The sequence below is a fragment of the Stenella coeruleoalba genome, assembly GCF_951394435.1.
Source record: "Stenella coeruleoalba genome assembly, chromosome: 3".
NCBI classification, from domain to species: Eukaryota; Metazoa; Chordata; class Mammalia; order Artiodactyla; family Delphinidae; genus Stenella; species Stenella coeruleoalba.
Genome location: NC_137148.1, coordinates 160,904,279 through 160,922,787, shown reverse-complemented (window position 1 = coordinate 160,922,787; position 18,509 = coordinate 160,904,279). Strand labels below are relative to the sequence as shown.

The 18,509-nt window shown below is 52.0% G+C and overlaps 1 protein-coding gene and 1 pseudogene across 3 annotated transcripts in view; one reads left to right on the top strand and one right to left on the bottom strand.

Annotated features, from left to right (window-relative positions):
- Window positions 1–249: 249 nt before the first annotated feature.
- LOC307184411 (NADH-cytochrome b5 reductase 3-like) lies at window positions 250–1,150 on the top strand (annotated as a pseudogene). Its single transcript has one exon. The product of its transcript is annotated as an NADH-cytochrome b5 reductase 3-like (transcript).
- Window positions 1,151–4,449: 3,299 nt separating this feature from the next.
- The window catches only part of AP1M1 (adaptor related protein complex 1 subunit mu 1), a 29,876-nt gene continuing 15,816 nt past the window's right edge, over window positions 4,450–18,509 (bottom strand). For both annotated transcript variants that reach the window (XM_079918457.1, XM_079918458.1), the window contains 7 exons: window positions 14,431–14,557; window positions 13,239–13,381; window positions 12,702–12,773; window positions 12,029–12,187; window positions 6,261–6,386; window positions 5,549–5,624; window positions 4,450–5,387 (listed from right to left, as the gene is read on the bottom strand). In XM_079918457.1, coding sequence (XP_079774583.1) covers window positions 5,365–5,387; window positions 5,549–5,624; window positions 6,261–6,386; window positions 12,029–12,187; window positions 12,702–12,773; window positions 13,239–13,381; window positions 14,431–14,557 — 726 coding nt within the window. In that variant the 3' untranslated portion in view covers window positions 4,450–5,364. The remainder of the gene's footprint in view (window positions 5,388–5,548; window positions 5,625–6,260; window positions 6,387–12,028; window positions 12,188–12,701; window positions 12,774–13,238; window positions 13,382–14,430; window positions 14,558–18,509) is intronic.

Genomic DNA, 18,509 nt, shown 5'->3' with positions numbered 1-18,509 from the left:
CAATCATAAATGCTTGATGAATTTTCAAAAGTGAGAACACCATGTAACCTGCATTCAGATTAAAAAAATAATCTCTGGTATTTTCTAATTTCCATTACATATTCTTCTTTAATTACACATGGTAATTTAGAAGTGTTCTTAAAAACTATATTTGGGCTCAGTGACGTGGCGGGGGGGGCGCAGGCCCAGGGCGTGGCGGTCACAGCAGCGGCGGCGGAGCTAGAGCAGAGTGGAGCCACCACGGGGGCCCGGCTGAGCACGTTGGGCCACGTGGTCCTCTCCCCAGTCTGGTTCCTGTACAGCCTGCTCATGAAGCTGTTCCAAAGCTCCACTCCCGCCATCACCCTCGAGAACCTGGACATCAAGTACCTGCTGCGGCTGATTGACAAGGAGGTCATCAGCCTTGACACCTGATGGTTCCACTTTGCTCTACCGTCGCCCCAGCACATCCTGGGCCTCCCCTTAGGGCTAGCACATCTACCTCTCGGCTTGAATCAATGGGAACCTGGTCATTCTGCCCTACATGCCTGTCTCCAGCGATGACAAGGGCTTTGTGGACCTGGTCATCAAGGTTTACTTCAAAGACACTCACCCCAAGTTTCCCGCTGGTGGGATGTCCCAGATGTCCCAGTACCTGTAAAGCATGAAGATTGGAGGCACCACTGAGTTCCGAGACCCAAATGGGCTGCCGGTCTACCAGGGCAAAGGAAAGTTTGCCATCTGTGCAGACAAGAAATCCAACCCTGTCATCAAGACGGTGAAGTCTGTGGGCATGTTTGCGGGAGGAACGGGCATCGCCCCAATGCTATAGGTGATCCGCGCCATCATGAAGGACAGGGATGATCACACCATGTGCCACCTGCGCTTTGCCAACCAGACTGAGAAGGACCTCCTGCTGCGGCTGGAGCTGGAGGAACTGAAGAACGAACATTCTGAGTGCTTCAAGCTCTGGTACATGGTGGACAGTGCCCCTGAAGCTTGGGACTACAGCCAGGGCTTCGTGAACGAGGAGATGATCTGGGACCACCTTCCACCCCTGGAGGAGGAGCCACTGGTGCTGATGTGCGGACCCCCGTGCATGATCCAGTATGCCTGCCTGCCCAATCTGGACAGCGTGGGCCACCCCAAGGAGCGCTCCTTCGCCTTCTGATGGGCGGGCCCGGGCTGGCTCCGCCCCACACTCACCGTGCCCTGTCTGCACCCACCCCTCCCGCTGTTGTCTGTTAACACCACTCTCCCCCACATCTCCTGCTGCGGCCGGGTTCAGCCTGGTCTGCCCGTTCCTGGGAGGGCACCCCGCTGGGCTGGTCCCCAAGGGGCCCCTTTGGGAGCAGGGCTCTGTTACAGTTGGGCCGCTGTCAGCCACCTTTAGGGCAGATTCCTGTCTGGGCCTCACTGGAGATGCCCTTCCCCACCACTTCCTGGCAGGGGCTGCTGGGTGAGAGGCTGCCTCGACCCCAGGGTACAGCAGGCCCGGCCAGCAGGGAGTTGCGCTCTCCCTGGAGCTGGAGTAGGAGGAGGGGGCTGGCCGAGGGCCCTTCCAGCTGGCACATGGGCCCTCCCAAAGCCTCAGCATTTCCCCCAAACACCCAAACGTTCGGGCAGCTTTGGAAGCTCCAAGCAGTCGACCTCTGATTGACCAGCTTGGGGTCCCGGGCTGCCAGCCGTAATGGCAGAGCTAAGACGATGTATTTATCCCTCTGTCCCAGACCCCCATTCTGCTGCCCTCACCCCAGATGGGGGAGATTTTTAGCAGAGCCTCTTGTCTGAGGGATATTCTCAGTGGCCTCGACGTTGCCTTTAGACCACAGCGTGTCGGCCTCTTGCATATCGGCTTTTTAGAGTCATTTATGAGCAAATTGAAGTAAAACTTTGCTAATTTGGAAAAAAAAAGAAAACTAATTATATTTGTAAATATTTTAAAGAAATTCATTTGTTGTTGATTTCTAACTTAATTCTCTTGAGAATTCCTTAGAGAATGTGGACTCTAATACCAAGAATTCTTAGGAATTTGTGAAAAGTGTTTCAAGGTCTAGTACACTTTTTTTTTTTTTGGCCTTAAGTCTATTTGGTCTGATATTAATATAACTACATGAGGTTTATTTTGGTATTGGTTAGCATTATTTTCCTTTTAACTGTGTTGTGTACTTATATTTCAGGTGTATACTTCACAAACAGGATATAGCTGGATTTTGTATCTTAAACTAGCAGGTTTGCTTCGTGTACATTTATTGTGATTCCTAACATTTGGATTTATTTCTACAATCTTATTTTGCGGTTTCTATGGCACAGTAGGAAAAGTTGTGCAGTTTTAAGTGTTATTATTAAAAGATTCTTAGGACACCTTGTATTTATCCCGCTTTTTCATGCTCCTCTCTCCTTTCCTGTTGGTTTGTTAAAATTTTCTTTAAACCGTTTCCCAACCACTGGTTTGGAAGTTATACAAGGATATATAGCTTTTTTAGACTTTAGTCCATCTTCTTCCCAAACAGTAAAAAGGCCTTGGGAGGTATGGATGCCAACTGCCTATCTATTTTGCAGGATGCTGTCCGGAATTTTAGTTGTAACTTATGTTACTACTCAGACATTATTAACTCATCACTACCACTGCTTTATATAGTCAATGACAGTTTAGATATTCCCAATGTTTTCCAAGCTTTTTCAGCAATCTTCCTCAAGTCTCTTTCCTTCCTCCTGCATTGAATCCTTTTTTGTTGTTGTTGTTGTTGGCGGTGTTGGGTCTTCGTTGCTGTGCACGGGCTTTCTCTAGTTGTGGAGAGCAGGTGGCTACTCTTTGTTGCGGTGTGCGGGCTTCTCATTTTGTGGTGGCTTCTCTTCTTGTGGAGCACGGGCTCTAGGTGCATGGGCTTCAGTAGTTGCAGCACACAGGATTCAGCAGTTGTGGCGCATGGGCTTAGTTGCTCTGCAGCATGTGGGATCGTCCCAGACCAGGGCTCAAACCCATGTCCCCTGCATTGGCAGGCAGATTCTTAACCACTGAGCCATCAGGGAAGTCCTGAATCTCCTTCTTCTTGTACGCCAAGTTGCTTCGTGAGGGTCTGCTATTGTTAAACTTTTAATTTTGTTCTTTTGCTGGGCACAGAATTGGTCATCACAGACTAGTCATCTTCTCTTAGCATTTGAGCCTATTCTTTTTTTTTTTTTTTTTTTTTTTTTTTTTGCGGTACGCGGGCCTCTCCTGTTGCGGAGCACAGGCTCCAGACGCGCAGGCTCAGCGGCCATGGCTCACAGGCCTAGCCGCTCCGCGGCATGTGGGATCTTCCCGGACGGGGGCACGAACCCGTGTCCCCTGCATCGGCAGGCGGACTCTCAACCACTGCGCCACCAGGGAAGCCCTTGAGCCTATTCTTTATCTTCTGACTTCCATTCTTGCAGTTGTGAAACCAGCTCTCAGCCTAATTGCTTTTTTCTTTTTTGTGTGTGTTGTGTGTTTTTATCTTCTTTGCATTGCTTTTTGTGATCTTCACTGAGTCTCTAATGTTCTGCATTTTGACTGTGATGTTTCTCAGTTTTAGACAGATTTATTTATCCTGATTTGGCCTCAATGGTTTCCTGAATCTGAGAATGTAAAGATTTTACATGTAAAATGTTTAATTTTGGAAAATTCTGGTCATTGTCTCTTTGTATATTGTGGCTCCGGAGGGTCTTCTGGAGGGAGGCCACCAGGGCTTGCTGCAGATGTGGGCATGCGAGTGAGGGGTGGGGCATTAAGGGTGCCTGCAAGGGCTTTGGCCTGAGCCCTGGGCCAGGGCAACGTCCTTTACTCCACACGGTAGAAGGCCAAGCTTCCACTCAGGCTGATGCCCACTAGACCTCCAAGGAGGAGCTGGGTGATATGGGAGAGGGAGAAGAAAACACAGTCCTTGAATGTAAGAGGGTGTGGGGCAGGCAGGGCCATCAGCGTTGGAGGGACAGTGGGTGCAGGTGCCTGCAGTGGGAACACAAGCTCCTCCTGCCCATGTGCCCACCATGATCCCCTCTATGGACCAGGCAGCGGTTCTCAGACTCCAGTGCGTGCACGAATCACATGTAGAGCCTGTTAACTGGTCTCCTGGGCCCCATCCCGAGACTCTGCCTCAGCAGGTCAGGGTGGGCCTGTGAACCTGCATTTGTAGTGAGCTCGAAGGGGACGCTGATGTTGCTGGTACCAGGACCACACTCTAAGGAAGACCACTGGGCTGGGAAGGGATGGGGGCAAGCTGTTGGTGATCTGAGGGTTGGGGGTTGTAACAGTCATCTCCGATGAGAGGGATCCATTTTGCTCATGTGCTCTCCTCTGTGTGGCCCCCCTGGAAGGGGTGGCCCTGGTGGCCCAGCGCAATGGCTCTGCCGTCCCATTGCCTGTTCCCGTCTTCCCTGGGGGATGTAGGGGCACTGGGAGCTGGTGACACCACACGGAGCCACACATAGGTTGGTCATCCATGGGGAGTCAGTACCACGCTGCATCAGATGGAAGGCAGGCAGCATGTGTAACTGATGGAATTTAATGTACTCATGACACAAACACAGACAGGGTTGAAGGGGGTGGTGTCCAAGCACGGATGTGGATGACCCGTGCGCCCCACCCTCTGAGGCCAGGGGCCCTTCCTGGACCCCACCTCCCCTGGGGGGACAAACACTGATGTGGCTGAGTGACAGCATCGTGTGGCACAGGCTGGCCCTCAGAAGGCGCCTCTGTTGAAGCCTATGCGTCCAGGCCAAGGAGCCTCCAAGGAACAGCCATCAGCTGCAGCCTCCGATCAAAGTGCCAGGTTCTGGCCCGATGTGGGAAGGCGACCCAGCGTCAGCCTCGCTGGGGAGGAGGGCGAGGAACGGGGAGGTCCTGTCCTCGCTAAGTGCTGCCTGAGCGCTTCAGGATGAGGGGCAGGAGGCGTGGACAGTGAAGTTCACGTAAACAGCAACGGACCAAGACAAAAATCCAGGAACACTCAATAAACCTACAACGTTCAACAGAATGGCAACAAAACGGTGGCCCTGCCAGCCCGGCCAGACAGTGGTCTGGCGAGCGTTTCCCAATCTTTTCGTGACTAGGAGCTAAACAGCACAGAAGGCTGTATTTGATCTCTGGAGGGAAAGATTTCTTTCCTTCCCTTCAAACTGACTCGGGGGCAAAGAGACGAGACTTCTTGAAGATAAGCCTCTTCTGGGAAAAGGGACTTGGGGGATGAGAGTGGCGACAGCACAGCAGGTGCGCCTGGAGGAGGAGGGGCCCCTGGGTGGAGCCGGGAGGGTGGCTGGTGTCCAGGGGAGCCCTTCCTTCCGGCAGGCTTGGCAGGTGCTTCCTCCCGGTGCTTCCACCAGGAGCCCCAGTGCCGGGCCGGGAGCGTTGGCCACCGTGGCCCCTCACTGGGTCCGGAGCTGGTAATCTAGGAGTGAGGAGGAGGCGTCTGTTGTCTGCTCTGCACCCTGGACCCACCTGCCCCGACCCTGGGGCTGCTCCGTGAGCACCACCCTGGAGACAGCAGCATGCCCACCAGGGACCTTTCCAGCACCCCCCCGACCTGCCCCACGGGTGGGCCGCACGCACCTCCGTTCTGAGTGATGTAACGAACCCACGGTAGGGCCTGGTAGCCGCTCTTCTCGATGATCTTCAGGTAGCGCACCTGGGGCACAGGTACCAGGGCCCTAAGCATGCACACACCCCCATCCCCCTTCCTGGTCCCCGCTTAGTCATTCCTCCCGGGGCCAGGCTGTGACCAGGAGGGCGAGGGAGGGGGCAAAGGGCCTTGATCTGTCTGAACCTCTCTGAGGCTGAGGGAGGGTGGAGGTACTTCTAGAAGATGCGGCAAAGAGCCAGATGTGCGCTCTCGGGCACAGCCCTCCAGCAGATTCCTGGAGAAGGGGTCCCGTCCAGGGTTCTCTTCCCCATGCAGGTCTTCTGCGGAGGTGCCCAGGAAAACGGGTCCCATGGTGGCAAGGGCGTGGATGCTAGAGGCTCAAACTCTAGTTTTGGGGACTGAATGCGTCTCTGAGCTTGGAGCTCAAGCACAGGTCAGGTCTGGGTAAACAACCGTGGGCCTCTTTCCATTAGGGCCGGGCTGCCCTCGGAGACAGGCAGAGCCAGGAGCACCGCGGAGCCCCAGGACAAGCCAATTAGCACCCTTTTCTAACTGGCTGCACAGATGTCTGTCACCTGCAACCCTCTGAGCCTGGACTGACACCTGGTCCCGGTCCCTGTGAGGCCCCCCTGGGCCTGTCCATGTCTGCTCTGGGGCCCTGGCAGCCCTGGCCGCATGTACCTGGATGCCGGAGGTAGTGAAGTAGGGGATCTCAAACTTGACACTGATCGGGGGCTTGCCCTCCTTGTCCTCCGCCTCCACGCTGGGCAGGCCGAAGTGGGCCCGCATCAGGTACTCCTTGCCACCCTGGGGGAGAACACCAGGGTGGAGGTGGTCAGGCTGAGGCCCCGGGCAAGCTCGGCCAACAGCTGCCCCTGGAGAATGCCAGGCTGCTGGCTCGGCCACCAACCTCCTCCTGTGTGACCTGCAGTCACCCAGTGCCTTGGCTTCTCCAAAACACTCATACTTGTCCTCCAGGCCTCACAGGCTGCCCCCACCAGCCCCGCTGGGGAAAACTGCTGAATTCTGAGGAGGAAGAGAAAATTTCACAAGTTGCCAGGCACAGAAGCCTAGCTGCTTCAAGGAAAATAAGACCAACAGGCCTTGGGAGGGAAGAACAGAGAGGGAGAGCGAGCACACAGCGCAGATGTGGGCTGCCGTGGGACAAGGGCCCCTATCTGCCCAGGCCAGAGTCCAAGTGAACACCCCCAGAGCCCAGTGTCAGGAAGGTGTGTGAAAGCAAGAGGGACATGTCAAAATGAAGAAAAGGGAACAGGGAGAGGCAACAAAAATAAGAGACCAAGGTTGGGGGCTGACTGATGAGCTGGCCCTGGGTCTTGCCCCCAAAGGGCGTGGCTCTGGCCCTGGAAGCTGAGCAATGACTCCAGAGATGGTGCTTGGAGCAGGGCCAGGAATGACTGGAACCCTCCTCTTGGCCACGAGGAGTCAGGAGTCTTGGCCTGGTTGTCCAAGCGCCCGGTGAGCCTCACCCAGAACAGCAGGGAGGAGTGGGGAGCATAGCTCTCATTACACCCGGGACATGGAGGGTTTTGATCCCCATGCCTCTGGCAACAGCAGTCACAGCAGTCACTGCCGACCAGAGCTACTTCTGCATGCCTCGGGCAGGGCAGGGCAGGAGAGAGCCATGCCTCCCCAGGGCTGAGCTCATGCTCCCCCCACCCCGGGATGAAGTGAGTGGTCAGTCTCTGCTCATCAGTGCAGGAATGTGGACTCTGCCTGACTCGGTGCTATGTGCTGAGTGCAGATTCTGGGACAACGAGGGGAGAATAATGTGGTCTCAGCAATAGACGAAGCAGGCAGCAAAGGAACAAAATCAGCTCCATCAGCCTGTGTATGAAACAACAACCTGACCAAAAATCTGAGCCTTATAAAAACAAAGTGGAGGGACTTCCCTGGTGGCGCAGTGGTTAAGAATCCGCCTGCCAATGCAGGGGACACGGGTTCGAGCCCTGGTCCGGGAAGATCCCACATGCCACGGAGCAACTAAGCCTGTGCGCCACAACTACTGAGCCTGCGCTCTAGAGGCCGTGAGCCACAACTACTGAGCCAGTGCTCCTAGAGCCCGTGCTCCGCAACGAGAAGCCACCTCAGAGAGAAACCCGCTCACGGCAACAAAAAGTAGCCCCCGCTCTCAACAACTAGAGAAAGCATGTGCGCAGCAACAAAGACCCAACACAGCCAAAAATAAATTAATTAATTTTTTTAAAAAAAGAATCTGCCTGCCAATGCAGGGGTCACGGGTTCAATCCCTGTCCCGGGAAGATCCCACACGCCACGGAGCAACTAAGCCCATGCGCTGCAACTACTGAGCCTGTGCTCTAGAGCCCGCAAGCCACAACTGATGAAGCCTGTGTGCTCTAGGGCCCATGTACTGCAACTACTGAGCCTGCATGCTGCAACTACTGAAGCCCACGTGCCTAGAGCCCGTGCTCCGTAACAAGAGAAGCCATCGCAACAAGAAGCCTGCACACCACAACAAAGAGTAGCCCCCGCTCGCTGCAACTAGAGAAAGCCCGCACACAGCAACGAAGACCCAAACGCAGTCCAAAAAAAAAAAAAAAAAAAAGGTTAAGAGTAGTAATTAAAGAAAAAGCAAAGTGGAAAATGAAAGCAAAACAATATGCAGAGAGGCTGGCCCTCTCTGGGGGGGGGTGGAAGTCTGCAAGCCTACCTTGTGTCAGTCATGTCCATGTACATGGGTTTACTTCTCCTATTAATGAGAAAGACTTAGAGGTTGGCTCACAGACCAAAACCCAACTCCACACTGTAAAAGCAGAGTGAGAAAGGCTAAACCAGTAGAAAGAATGGGTGAAGGCATGCCAGCCAAAGTCAAACAAAATAGAGCAGGGCTGCTGCCACAGCGGAGAATTCAGGGCAAAGAATTACAGGTGCAGAGGATGATAGTCCACATCCTAAAGGCTATTCCTACGATCCATAGGGAGGATACAATAGATAGGAGTATCTATGCACCAAATAACATGGCAGCAACTTTTGTTAAGCAGATGCTACAAGAGAGGAGAAGAGAACCAGAGGAAGGCAGAGCTGGCCCAGCTCTCTGTCTGACTGATGCTGTCATGGCATCATGGCAGACCTCATGGCACATGTGTCAAATTCTCTACCCCAATAACAGAGGCCCTATCTTCTTCTCAACTACATATGGGATATTCACAAACTTTGACCTTCTATTAGTGCACAATGAACACTTCAATAAATTCTAAAAGTAGAAACAGCATGAATAACATTCTCTGGTCTCAAAGCACCAAATTTATAGTGAAGACAAAATGGAAAAAAACCCTTGACCAGGAAATTCAAACAAGACAAAACAAAACAAAAAAACACTCTCCATTCAATTACAGAATTTCTAGATAATATCAAACATTACATGCCAGATCTATGGGCTATACAGCTAAGGCAGGGTTCAGAGGAACATCTGTGGCTTAAATATTCATTTATATCAATACAAATTTTAAAACAAAATAATCAAATTAAAATACAGAACTTGAAAACTAGAGCAAAGAAAGGATGAAGAAACTCAAATTAAAGACTTATAAAACTGAAAACTATTACAACAAATAAACTAAAAAGTGAATCTGGAAAAAAAATACGCAAACTACCAGGTAACCTTATCAAGGAAAAAAGAAGGCACAAGTATGCAAAATAAGATATAACAAGGGAGAAGTAATTGTCATAAGAGAAGGGGAAAAAAAGACACCAATTTTCTACAACTCTGTGTAGACAAATTTGAAAACCTGGTTAGGATGGATAATTTTGTAGGAAAATACAATTTACCTAAACTGACTCCAACAGAAATAGAAACTCTAAATGGTCTAATTTCCACAGATGAGGTAGAGAAAGTAACAGAGATACAGATGGTCACACAGCCAAATTCTACCAATCCTCTCAAGGCAAGACGATCTCAAGGCTACTTAAACTGTTCTGCATCATGGAAAAGGGAGACAAAAAAATAATGAAATGGGTACAATATTGATACCTGATAGAGACTGTACCAAAAAAAAGAAAAAATAAATCTCAGTTATGGATCTCAATGTAAAAATCCTACATACGATGTTAACCAACAGGATTAATAGCACATTAAAGAGAAAACAGATCATGATCAAGTGGGGTTTGCCAGAATGCATGGATGGTTCAAGATCCATCCTATATTAATATAGGAACTTACAGACACTGAAGAGGCGTTTGGGTAAATTCGTTGGCCATTTGTGCTAAAAACACAGTAAAGGGGACTTCCCTGGTGGCACAGTGGTTAGGACTCTGCGCTCCCAATACAGGGGGCCCAGGTTTGATCCCTGGTCAGGGAACTAGATCCCACATGCATGCAGCAACTAACAGTTTGCACGCAGCAAATAAGAGTTCGCATGACACAACTAAGGAGCCTGTGTGCTACAACTAAGGAGCCTGCCTGCCCCAACTAAGACCCAGCACAACCAAATAAAAATAAATATTAAAAAAATAAAATAAAATAAAAAATAAAAACACAGTAAAGTAGGACTGAAGTGAATTGTAGCCCAAAGCAGCAACACACTTAAGAGGGGAAACCCTGCCAGCTCCAGCTGGGGGCAAAGCCAGGAGGCTGCTCTCTCCACCGCCATTTACAGGCAATGGAGATAGTAAGTGAAGCAGTGAGACGCCAGAAGCTATAAGGTGCCCAAGAATGGGAGAGGAAAAGGGGAAACTGCATCTGGCTGCAAACAGTGTGGAAGAATATCTAAAAACCCATGAGAATTGAAAGAAAAACTACCACAAACAAAAAATTTAGTAAGGTACCAGGACACAAAATTACCACACAAATGTTAGCAACCTGTTGTAAGACACAATGGAAGAGAAGACCCCAGTTACCAAAATATCAATTTAAAAATTATCTTAATGAGAAATATGCAAAACCAGAAGAGATCTTTGGGGTGTCCTGGAGGCAAGGAGTGTTCTGTGGCTTTTATCCGGTTCAGTTGTGTTCACTCTGAGGAAATTCACTGAGTTGTACACATATCACTTGTTACTTTTCTGCATGTTATATTTAAATAAAAGTACCTTTAAAAACAACGGGAGAGGCCATATGAGGTATATATAAGGTAAGCATCAAAACATTCCCAAAAGGCACAAAGGTGAGAGTGGGGCAAGGCTATTGATAGGATAATTCGGCCTCAAAAAGGTGTTAATCCTTCCCAATTAACTTACAAATTTAGTGCAAACAAACTGATTCTAAAATTTATGAGAAAAATGAAACAAGCAAGAGTTGCCAGGAAACAGATAAGCAGTGAGGTTGTGGGGAGTTACGGTAGGGGTAGGGTTGGCCCTACCAGATGTTAAAACATAGAATAAAGTTAAAATGTGGCCTTGTGGCACGGAGAGACAGACAAGAGGATGCTCAAAAAGAGACCTCATGCCGCATGAAAATTTGATTTTTGAAAAACACGGCATTTCAAACCACTGGGGAAAAGATGGGACTTTTTAGTGAATGAGGTTAGGAAACTGGATAGCCATGTGGGAAAAGATAAAGCTGGATCTGTATGTCACCCATTTACCAGACTGTGCTCCAAAAGGACCTAAAGCCTAAGGTGAAAAATACTACTGTACTCGTTCTAGAAGCAAACATGGGTGAATTGCTTTATAGCCTGGAATGGGGAAGCCTTTCAAATCATGACTTAAAATCCAAACACAATAAAAGAAAGACTGAGAAATGTGACTACATTAAACAACAATTAAAAGAAGAAGCAATCAAAAAGGTTACACAGCAAAAAACACCAGAAGCAAAGTCAAAAGACAAACACCAAACACTGAGAAACACCATTTGCAACTGATATCAAAGAAAAGGTACTAATCTTGCCCATGTGTAAACAGCTTTTGGAAACTAAGAAGAAAATGAGCAAACTTGACAGAGAAGTGAGCAAGAGACAGCTACTATAGTTTCCCGAGAAAGAAGCGCAAACAGTCCTCTGAGACGTGAAAAAGTGCTCCATCTTGTTTCTCATGAGAAGGGCGATGGGCCGCACCCCGAGTCGGCGCAGCCGCTTACCCATCTTCCGGTCCCAAGGCACTCGTCACACAAACCCAGACTCAAGTGCTCAAAATCCTGAACACGAGCCAGGTGGCTATACCAGCCTGGGGGCCGGGGCAGGAAGTGCTCTACCTTCCTGGAGCTGGTGCTGGATTCCCGTGAGGCCCTGGCCCCAAGGCAGTCTGTTCCCCAGGAGGGATGTTGAGCTCTAAACAGGAGTGTCAGAGGGAGAAAGGAGGAGGGAGAGAGGGACCCCTGCCGTGACTCTGAAGACAGGCTGGTTCACACACAAGAGGAAGGTGGAGTGCCCCCCTACCCTGGGCCCCAGCCCCACCCCTGCCCCAGCCAGGCTGAGCCGAGCAGGCCTCTGCCCATGCCTGTCTGGAGGGGGTGCCCCGCCGAGAAGGGTGCTCACCGGGAAGGACTTGATGGACCACACAATCTCACTGTTCTCGGGGACCCACTTGACGCTCCCCACTGTCGTCTTGAACTTGGGTGAGTCGGCATCGTTGGGCACAGGGATGTGGATCTCCACGTTGTTGGCTGTTGACCGCCGCTTGAACTGGCTCTTGGCCTGGAGACGAGGCCAATGTGGCCAAGGTTGCGGTGGGCGAAGGTGAGACAGCCTGGCTCCCACCCAGCCTGCTCCCACAAGGGCCACATGCCCCTTGGCCTGGCCTCTGGGAGTCCCACTCCCAGCACTGAGCTGACCCCCACGCCCTCTCCCACCCCCTGAGGTCTTCCTTAAGCTCAACTTTGGACGGTCAGTCTCTGCCCTCCTGTCCCCTTGGTCTTTGGGACTCCCGATCCCTCCCTCTGGCCCTGGCCTCCAGGGAGAAGGTCTGTGTGACCAGGGCTGGCCTGGGCTAGGTGAGGTCACTGAGTGGCAGAAGTGCTCCACCTGGACACTTGGTCACAGGCCACTGCCATGGTGGCCGCACACAAGATCTGGGCAGTGTGTCCTCTCTGTGCCCAAGGCCCCGGACAGGCCAGAGATACCAGAAGGCCTGCACTAGGCGGGGGAGCCCAAATGCCCCCTCTTATGCCCCACACGCCTGGCTGATGCTGCGTGCAGGATGCACACACACCTTGATCATGTACTCGATGCGGCTGTGGGAATGCTTTTCAATCACAGACTCGATCCAGATCAAGGGCTTGACCTGTCGGGGAGAGTGAAGATGGCGCTCACAACCAGTCGTTTTACAAAGCCCTGTTTCACAGAGGGGAAACTGAGGGCAAGGGACCACAGGGCCAGGTGTGAGCCCAGCACACTGCTGCTCGGGGCTCCACAGCTGGTGCCAGGATGGGTCAGAGCATTAGAGAAAATGCAGAAAACATCACCGAGGACGCTCTGGTGGGGAATGCCTGGGAAAGGGGCAGTGGTGTCAAAGGGGTCTGGCCCCTCAGTTCAGAAAGTTCAGAGCCTTGCATTGTCAAACAGGCTCCTTGGAGCCCAGGCTGCTCATGGGGAGCTGTGCCCATCCTGGGCATCACCTCACAAGACGTGAGACTCGCTGTGGACGGGGACGGCTCCCAGCCAGCAGGGAAGAGGAGGGAGGCTGCCCCAGGGGAGGAGCAGGGGCGGGGGCCTGGGGGCCCTCTTGGCTGGCGGCTGGTGCACTCACATGGGTGTTGAGGCGGTAGGACATGAGCTCAAACTCGCCATCGGGTGGGATGAAGGAGATGGTGCGGTCGTTCTCAAAGCGAGAGAGCCGCACACACTGGTGGAACTTCACGTCCTCCAGCTCCACGGACTTGCTTTTGCCACCTGAGGGGAGGTGGGGGTGAGGGCGGGACAGTCCCTAGGCCCCCCAGGCCACTCTCTCAGCAATGCTCCCACTGTCTAGGGTTCACTCCTGACACAGCAGAGCAGAGCTGCCCCCAGATCTGTGAGAGTATCTTGGGCCACGAACACCAAGGGGGCCGGCTTCTGAGGCAGCCACGCCCCATCTCTCCTCACCCCGCTGGAAGCCCCATTACGTCCCAAGATTGGGCTGAGGACAGGGCTAGTAGGCCTAGTTCACAATGAGTCCCCAGCCAGAGTTGCTGCCTGGGACATGTTTGCTGAATGATTAACAGACCCCACTGGAGGTGCTCGGCGATGGCTTGGGGCTCCCTGAGGGCGCCGGTCCTGTCATCCCTGGGGTCCTGTCTTGGTTTCCCAGCCCAGAGAGGCTGTGTGGGTTGAGCTCAGTCCTGAGAGGGGAGCTGCTCTGATGGGCTAACGTCAGAGAGGCCCTCACTAGCGATGCTGCAGACGTAATTATGACAACAAGCGCCACTGCTCCGGCCGCCGGTGGACCTGTGGTTGGCGGGGAGGCTGGTGGTCCAGTTTGCAAACACGGAGCCCCAGCCACCCTGGGCTCCTGAGGCCGCTCTGGCCATGCCCCACCATGGGAAGTGCTACATCCAGGCCAGGCAGCGCATGCTCGAACCACTGTGTGTGGCTTTTGAACAGCCCAGACCCAACGCCAGAGGTGAGGGCAGAAACTGGGTCTGGGAGGGGAGAGCGAGCCCGCAGTACCTTCCAGTAGGGTGGAGTTGCGGACCTGTTGTATGATGCTACATGTGCTTTGGCACCTAAGGTGCTCACCTGCACCTCTGGCCCTCGGAGCAACAAGGGGGCTTGACTTGAGTATTTTCACTCTCCCATGTCCTCTAAGTCCAGGTGTTAGTTTATTCGTTTTCACAGTTCTTGTAAACAACGTGAAAATGTTTCTAAGCCAAGTGCTTGAGATGAACTTGTTGTTCATCACGCAGGTGAACAGTCCCTCAGCTGCCCCAGGGGTGAAACCTGGGCCCCGGTGGCATACTCACGGCCCGTGTTGTCGAAGAGAACCTTGTCGTTGAGGCCCAGGCGCAGCTCAGGCATGCCCGACAGGAAGACCCGCATCTTGATGGAGCCCACAATCTCACTGCGTAGGACGTTACCGTTGGCACTGACCTAGGGGGTGGCGAGGAGGGGGTGAGGGGAGGCCCCACGCACCGGTCACTGTCCCCCAACCACGCTGTGTGACCCTCCTGGCCACTCCCATTCTCGAAGCCCTTCTCGCTGTCCCCTGAGTTGGGGAGGCAGGGCCAGGCCAGGCCAGGGAGGCAGACACTTACAGGTCCCGCCTTCTAGTCCTCAGGCCACACTAGGCTCCTCCCTCGCAGATGGGCCAGGTGATACTGTGCCTGGAATCCTCTCTGAGGGCTCTACTCTAAGTTGCTCTTGGGATGCCTGGGGCAGACCTGGTGGCTTGAGGCCGTGTGCTCGGCTGGCCTGGGCAGGGACTCTACCAGGTCTGCTCATCTGCTGGGAGCAGGCCAGACTGACTTTCCTGGAAATCTGTTTCTCCATGTGGGGCCTGGCAAAGTCCCTAGGGCTTGTTGAAGACGGAGCTTCCTGGACCCTGCTCCCAGGGCTGCCCTGATGTCTGATAACCACCGATCCAAAATAACAATACACGTAAGCAAATACAATCACAGCTACAACACTGACTGAGCAGCTCCTCCTCAACAGGGCGGGGCTGTGACTTGGGCTACCTTTTAACTCCTGTGCAAACCGGAAGGCATCTGAGAGTGCAACTAAAAATCACAGCAGGACGATGGGCAAACCCGGAGACTGTCCTCAGGGGGCCAGGCTGCTGGAGCACCTCTCCTTGGGCCCATTTTAGAGACGAGGACACTGAGGCACAGAGAGGATGCCACACGCCGAGGGCACAGAGTGGCTGGCAGAGGTGCTGGGGCCACAGCCTGGACCACCACCCCGTAGTGCCATTCTGCATGAGGCCACATCCACACCAGCAAGTGAAACAGAGGACTACAAACTCAGAGGCCCTAGGGCCATATGGGCCGTTCCTTGGAGGGCCTGAGTTTCCGATTTCTGCAGAGAAGCAGGAAAATCTGTCCTGTCTTTCACTCAGATGTCTGCAAGTAACACGTGCACACATGAAAGCCCTTCGCATCTGAGGGAAGTGGAGAACTGAGGCGCCATGTGGACGATGACCCCGAGAAAGGCACAAAACAGGACAGAAGGCCCTGCGGGGTGTGGCTCCGTCACTTCCCGTCGCTCACTATGCTCTGACCATGCTGGCCTCTCACTGTCCTCGCCTCATCAGGCAGCAACCTGACCCCACAGCACACAGAAGCTGCTTCCTCCTCTGCCTCTTGCCAGCCCTGTCTGCCTGTCCATCCATCCTGTCCACGCTCGGGTGAGGGGTCATGTCAGGCTGCTCACTGCTGGGTCCAGCACGAGGACAGTGCCTGGGGCAGCGGGCACTCGGCGAGCCCGTGCAGACATGGCCCTTCGCCCCTGGGCTCTGGGCAGCTGGCACTACCACCTGCCTTACTCTGCGGGTCCTCCGTGTTCCCCCCCAACAGTCTGCCCTTAGACCCCCTTCTCTGGGGGGCTATCTCCCCTTGGGGAGTTGGGACTGCACCACCCTCTATAGCTGAATGATGCGAAAGAAGGCTCAGGAAGTGGAGACAAAAGCCATGCAGCCTCTAAGGCTAATCCTGGCCACCTGGGCAGCAACCAGGACGGTGCTGAGGCGTGACTGGCAGCCCAAAGCTGGTGCCTTCCCCAGGGTGGGCATGGAGGAGATGTTTGCCGGGGGATCGGCTGCCTAATTATACTAGTACAACAAGATTTTCAGAACCTGGAGGCCAATGTTGACTCTGAAGGCCGCCAGTTCTGCAATCAGACTTAGGAAGGTGTGTTCCAACATGACTGGGATGTCCATACCTGCCTCTTGCTGCCCCTCGTATGGAAGAACAGGGGTCCTTGGGCAGTGCCATGTGTAGGGACACACTGCGGCTGGGACGCCCCTGAACTCCCAGCACTTTCCCAGGCAGTTGTTTATAAGCTGCTCCCTGGGATTGCTTCTCCACCTTAGGACACCCTACAGCCATGTTCTGGGCTCAGTAAACAATTCAGACGAAGGTCCTCAGGCAGGAGGGGAATGCAGTGAGTGAGGCCACTGTCTTGCCTCATGGCTTAGTAAGTAAGAGAGCAAATACGTTTATATTCAGTCCACTGGGAGAATCTTTTTGAAAAGCACTGTTACTTAGCAATTGCATGTCTGGGAACTCGGCCCTCCAGAAATCCTGCCCAGATAAGGGAGATGCCCAAACACACATCTGAGGATGAGCAATCATGCTCATTTCTGCACTGGCTGTAACAGTCAGAAATGGGCACACCTAAGTGGCCCACATGACTGGACTGGCCCAGCCAATCCTTGTCTGCCCAAGTCATGGGAGTGAGGCCCTCTCCCGAGAGGTGACAGGCAGGCTGCAGGTGACATGGGACTGGCCTGCATCACCCTTTCTCTACCACTGACTACAGCTATAAAACCTGGGCAGGATGCATGGGCAACTACTGGAAGACTGAAAAGGTGGATCTGGGAGGAGCCGACTGAATGAGCAGTCCTCCCTACCCCCCTACCCATGTGAAAGTGCAGCAGAAACCTGAAAGTGGAACCAAGAAGTACGGTGCAGTCAGAGCTTGTGGAAGCCTCTGGCTCTAGCTCCAGGGCCAGAAGGGGAACTCCTGCCGCTCAGAAGGAGTATGGAAATCCCTCATTTACCCCCTTTTCTCTGTTTTCTCACGTCCCAGGCCCTAGGCAATTCAGCTGCCTTTCCGAGAGGGTGGGGCAAACCCAGGATTTCAGCCCAAGTGCAGACAAGCGCTAGAGTAGGGATCCAGAGCCCCGAGTTTTTGGCCACAGAACCAAAAAGGGAAGCCCCCAGCCAGAAAGCACCAGGTAGAGAGCAGAGAGTGAAAGGTTCAGGTAAGCAACCTCATGAAGTTGTTTATGTCTCCAGATCTCTCTAGAACCAGGCATGCATGGATATAATCCTAATTAGCACGCCAAAGACATCAAGAACCAAACTCTCCCCAGTCCCTGATGGACCACTGGGCAGTGCATATTTGGCATAGATTTAAATAGCAAAGGGCACAAAGGCTTTGAAAACTGAACCGATTCTCATGGCCCATAGACTGGGGGTTGAAACTTGTGGCCTGAACCTAACCAGGACAATTGTCAGCTAAAACAAACAAAATCAACATTTTCTGTATAATTTAAATAAGACCTAGAATCTTACCCCAGGATATAATCTAAAATTACTCAGCATACAAAGAACCACGAAAATTTCAGCTCACATGGAAAATACAATCAACAGACACCAACGATGATATGGATATTGGGATTATCTGACAAAGACATTAAATAGCTAGGATAAAAACTGCAAACACTCTTGCAACAAATGTCAAACTAGAAAGTCTTGGGAAAGAAACAAGACTATAAGAAGAAGAATCAAATGGAAATTTTAGAACTGAAAAATACAATAACAAAAAAATCACTGAATGAGCTTAATAGCAGAATGGAGATAACATAGGAAATGGTCAGTGAACTTGAAAGCAGATCAATAGGACTTATCCAATCTAAACAACAGAGAGAAAAAAAAGATGGAATAGAATGAACAGAGCCTCAGAGACCCTTGGGACAATAACAAAATGTCTAACATTTATGTCACTAAACGAGAAAGAGTGAAATGGTGAAAACATATTTTAAGAAATAATGGATGAAAACATCCCGAGTTTGGTAAAGTACATTTGTAAATCTACAGATCCAAGAAGCTGAACAAGCCCCAAACATTAGGAATCCAAAGATATCCATACCTAGACACATCATAAGCTATCTGCTGAACACTAAAGACAAAGAAAAAATGTGGAAAACAGCCAGAGAAAAACAACACATTACCTACAGGGGAATACCGATTCGAGTGACTGTGGATTTTCATCAGAAACCATGGAGTCCAGAAGGAAGTGACACAACATTTTTAAGGTACTAAAAGAGAACTGTTAACCCAGAATTTGATATCCAGTGACAATATCCTTTTGGAATGAAGAT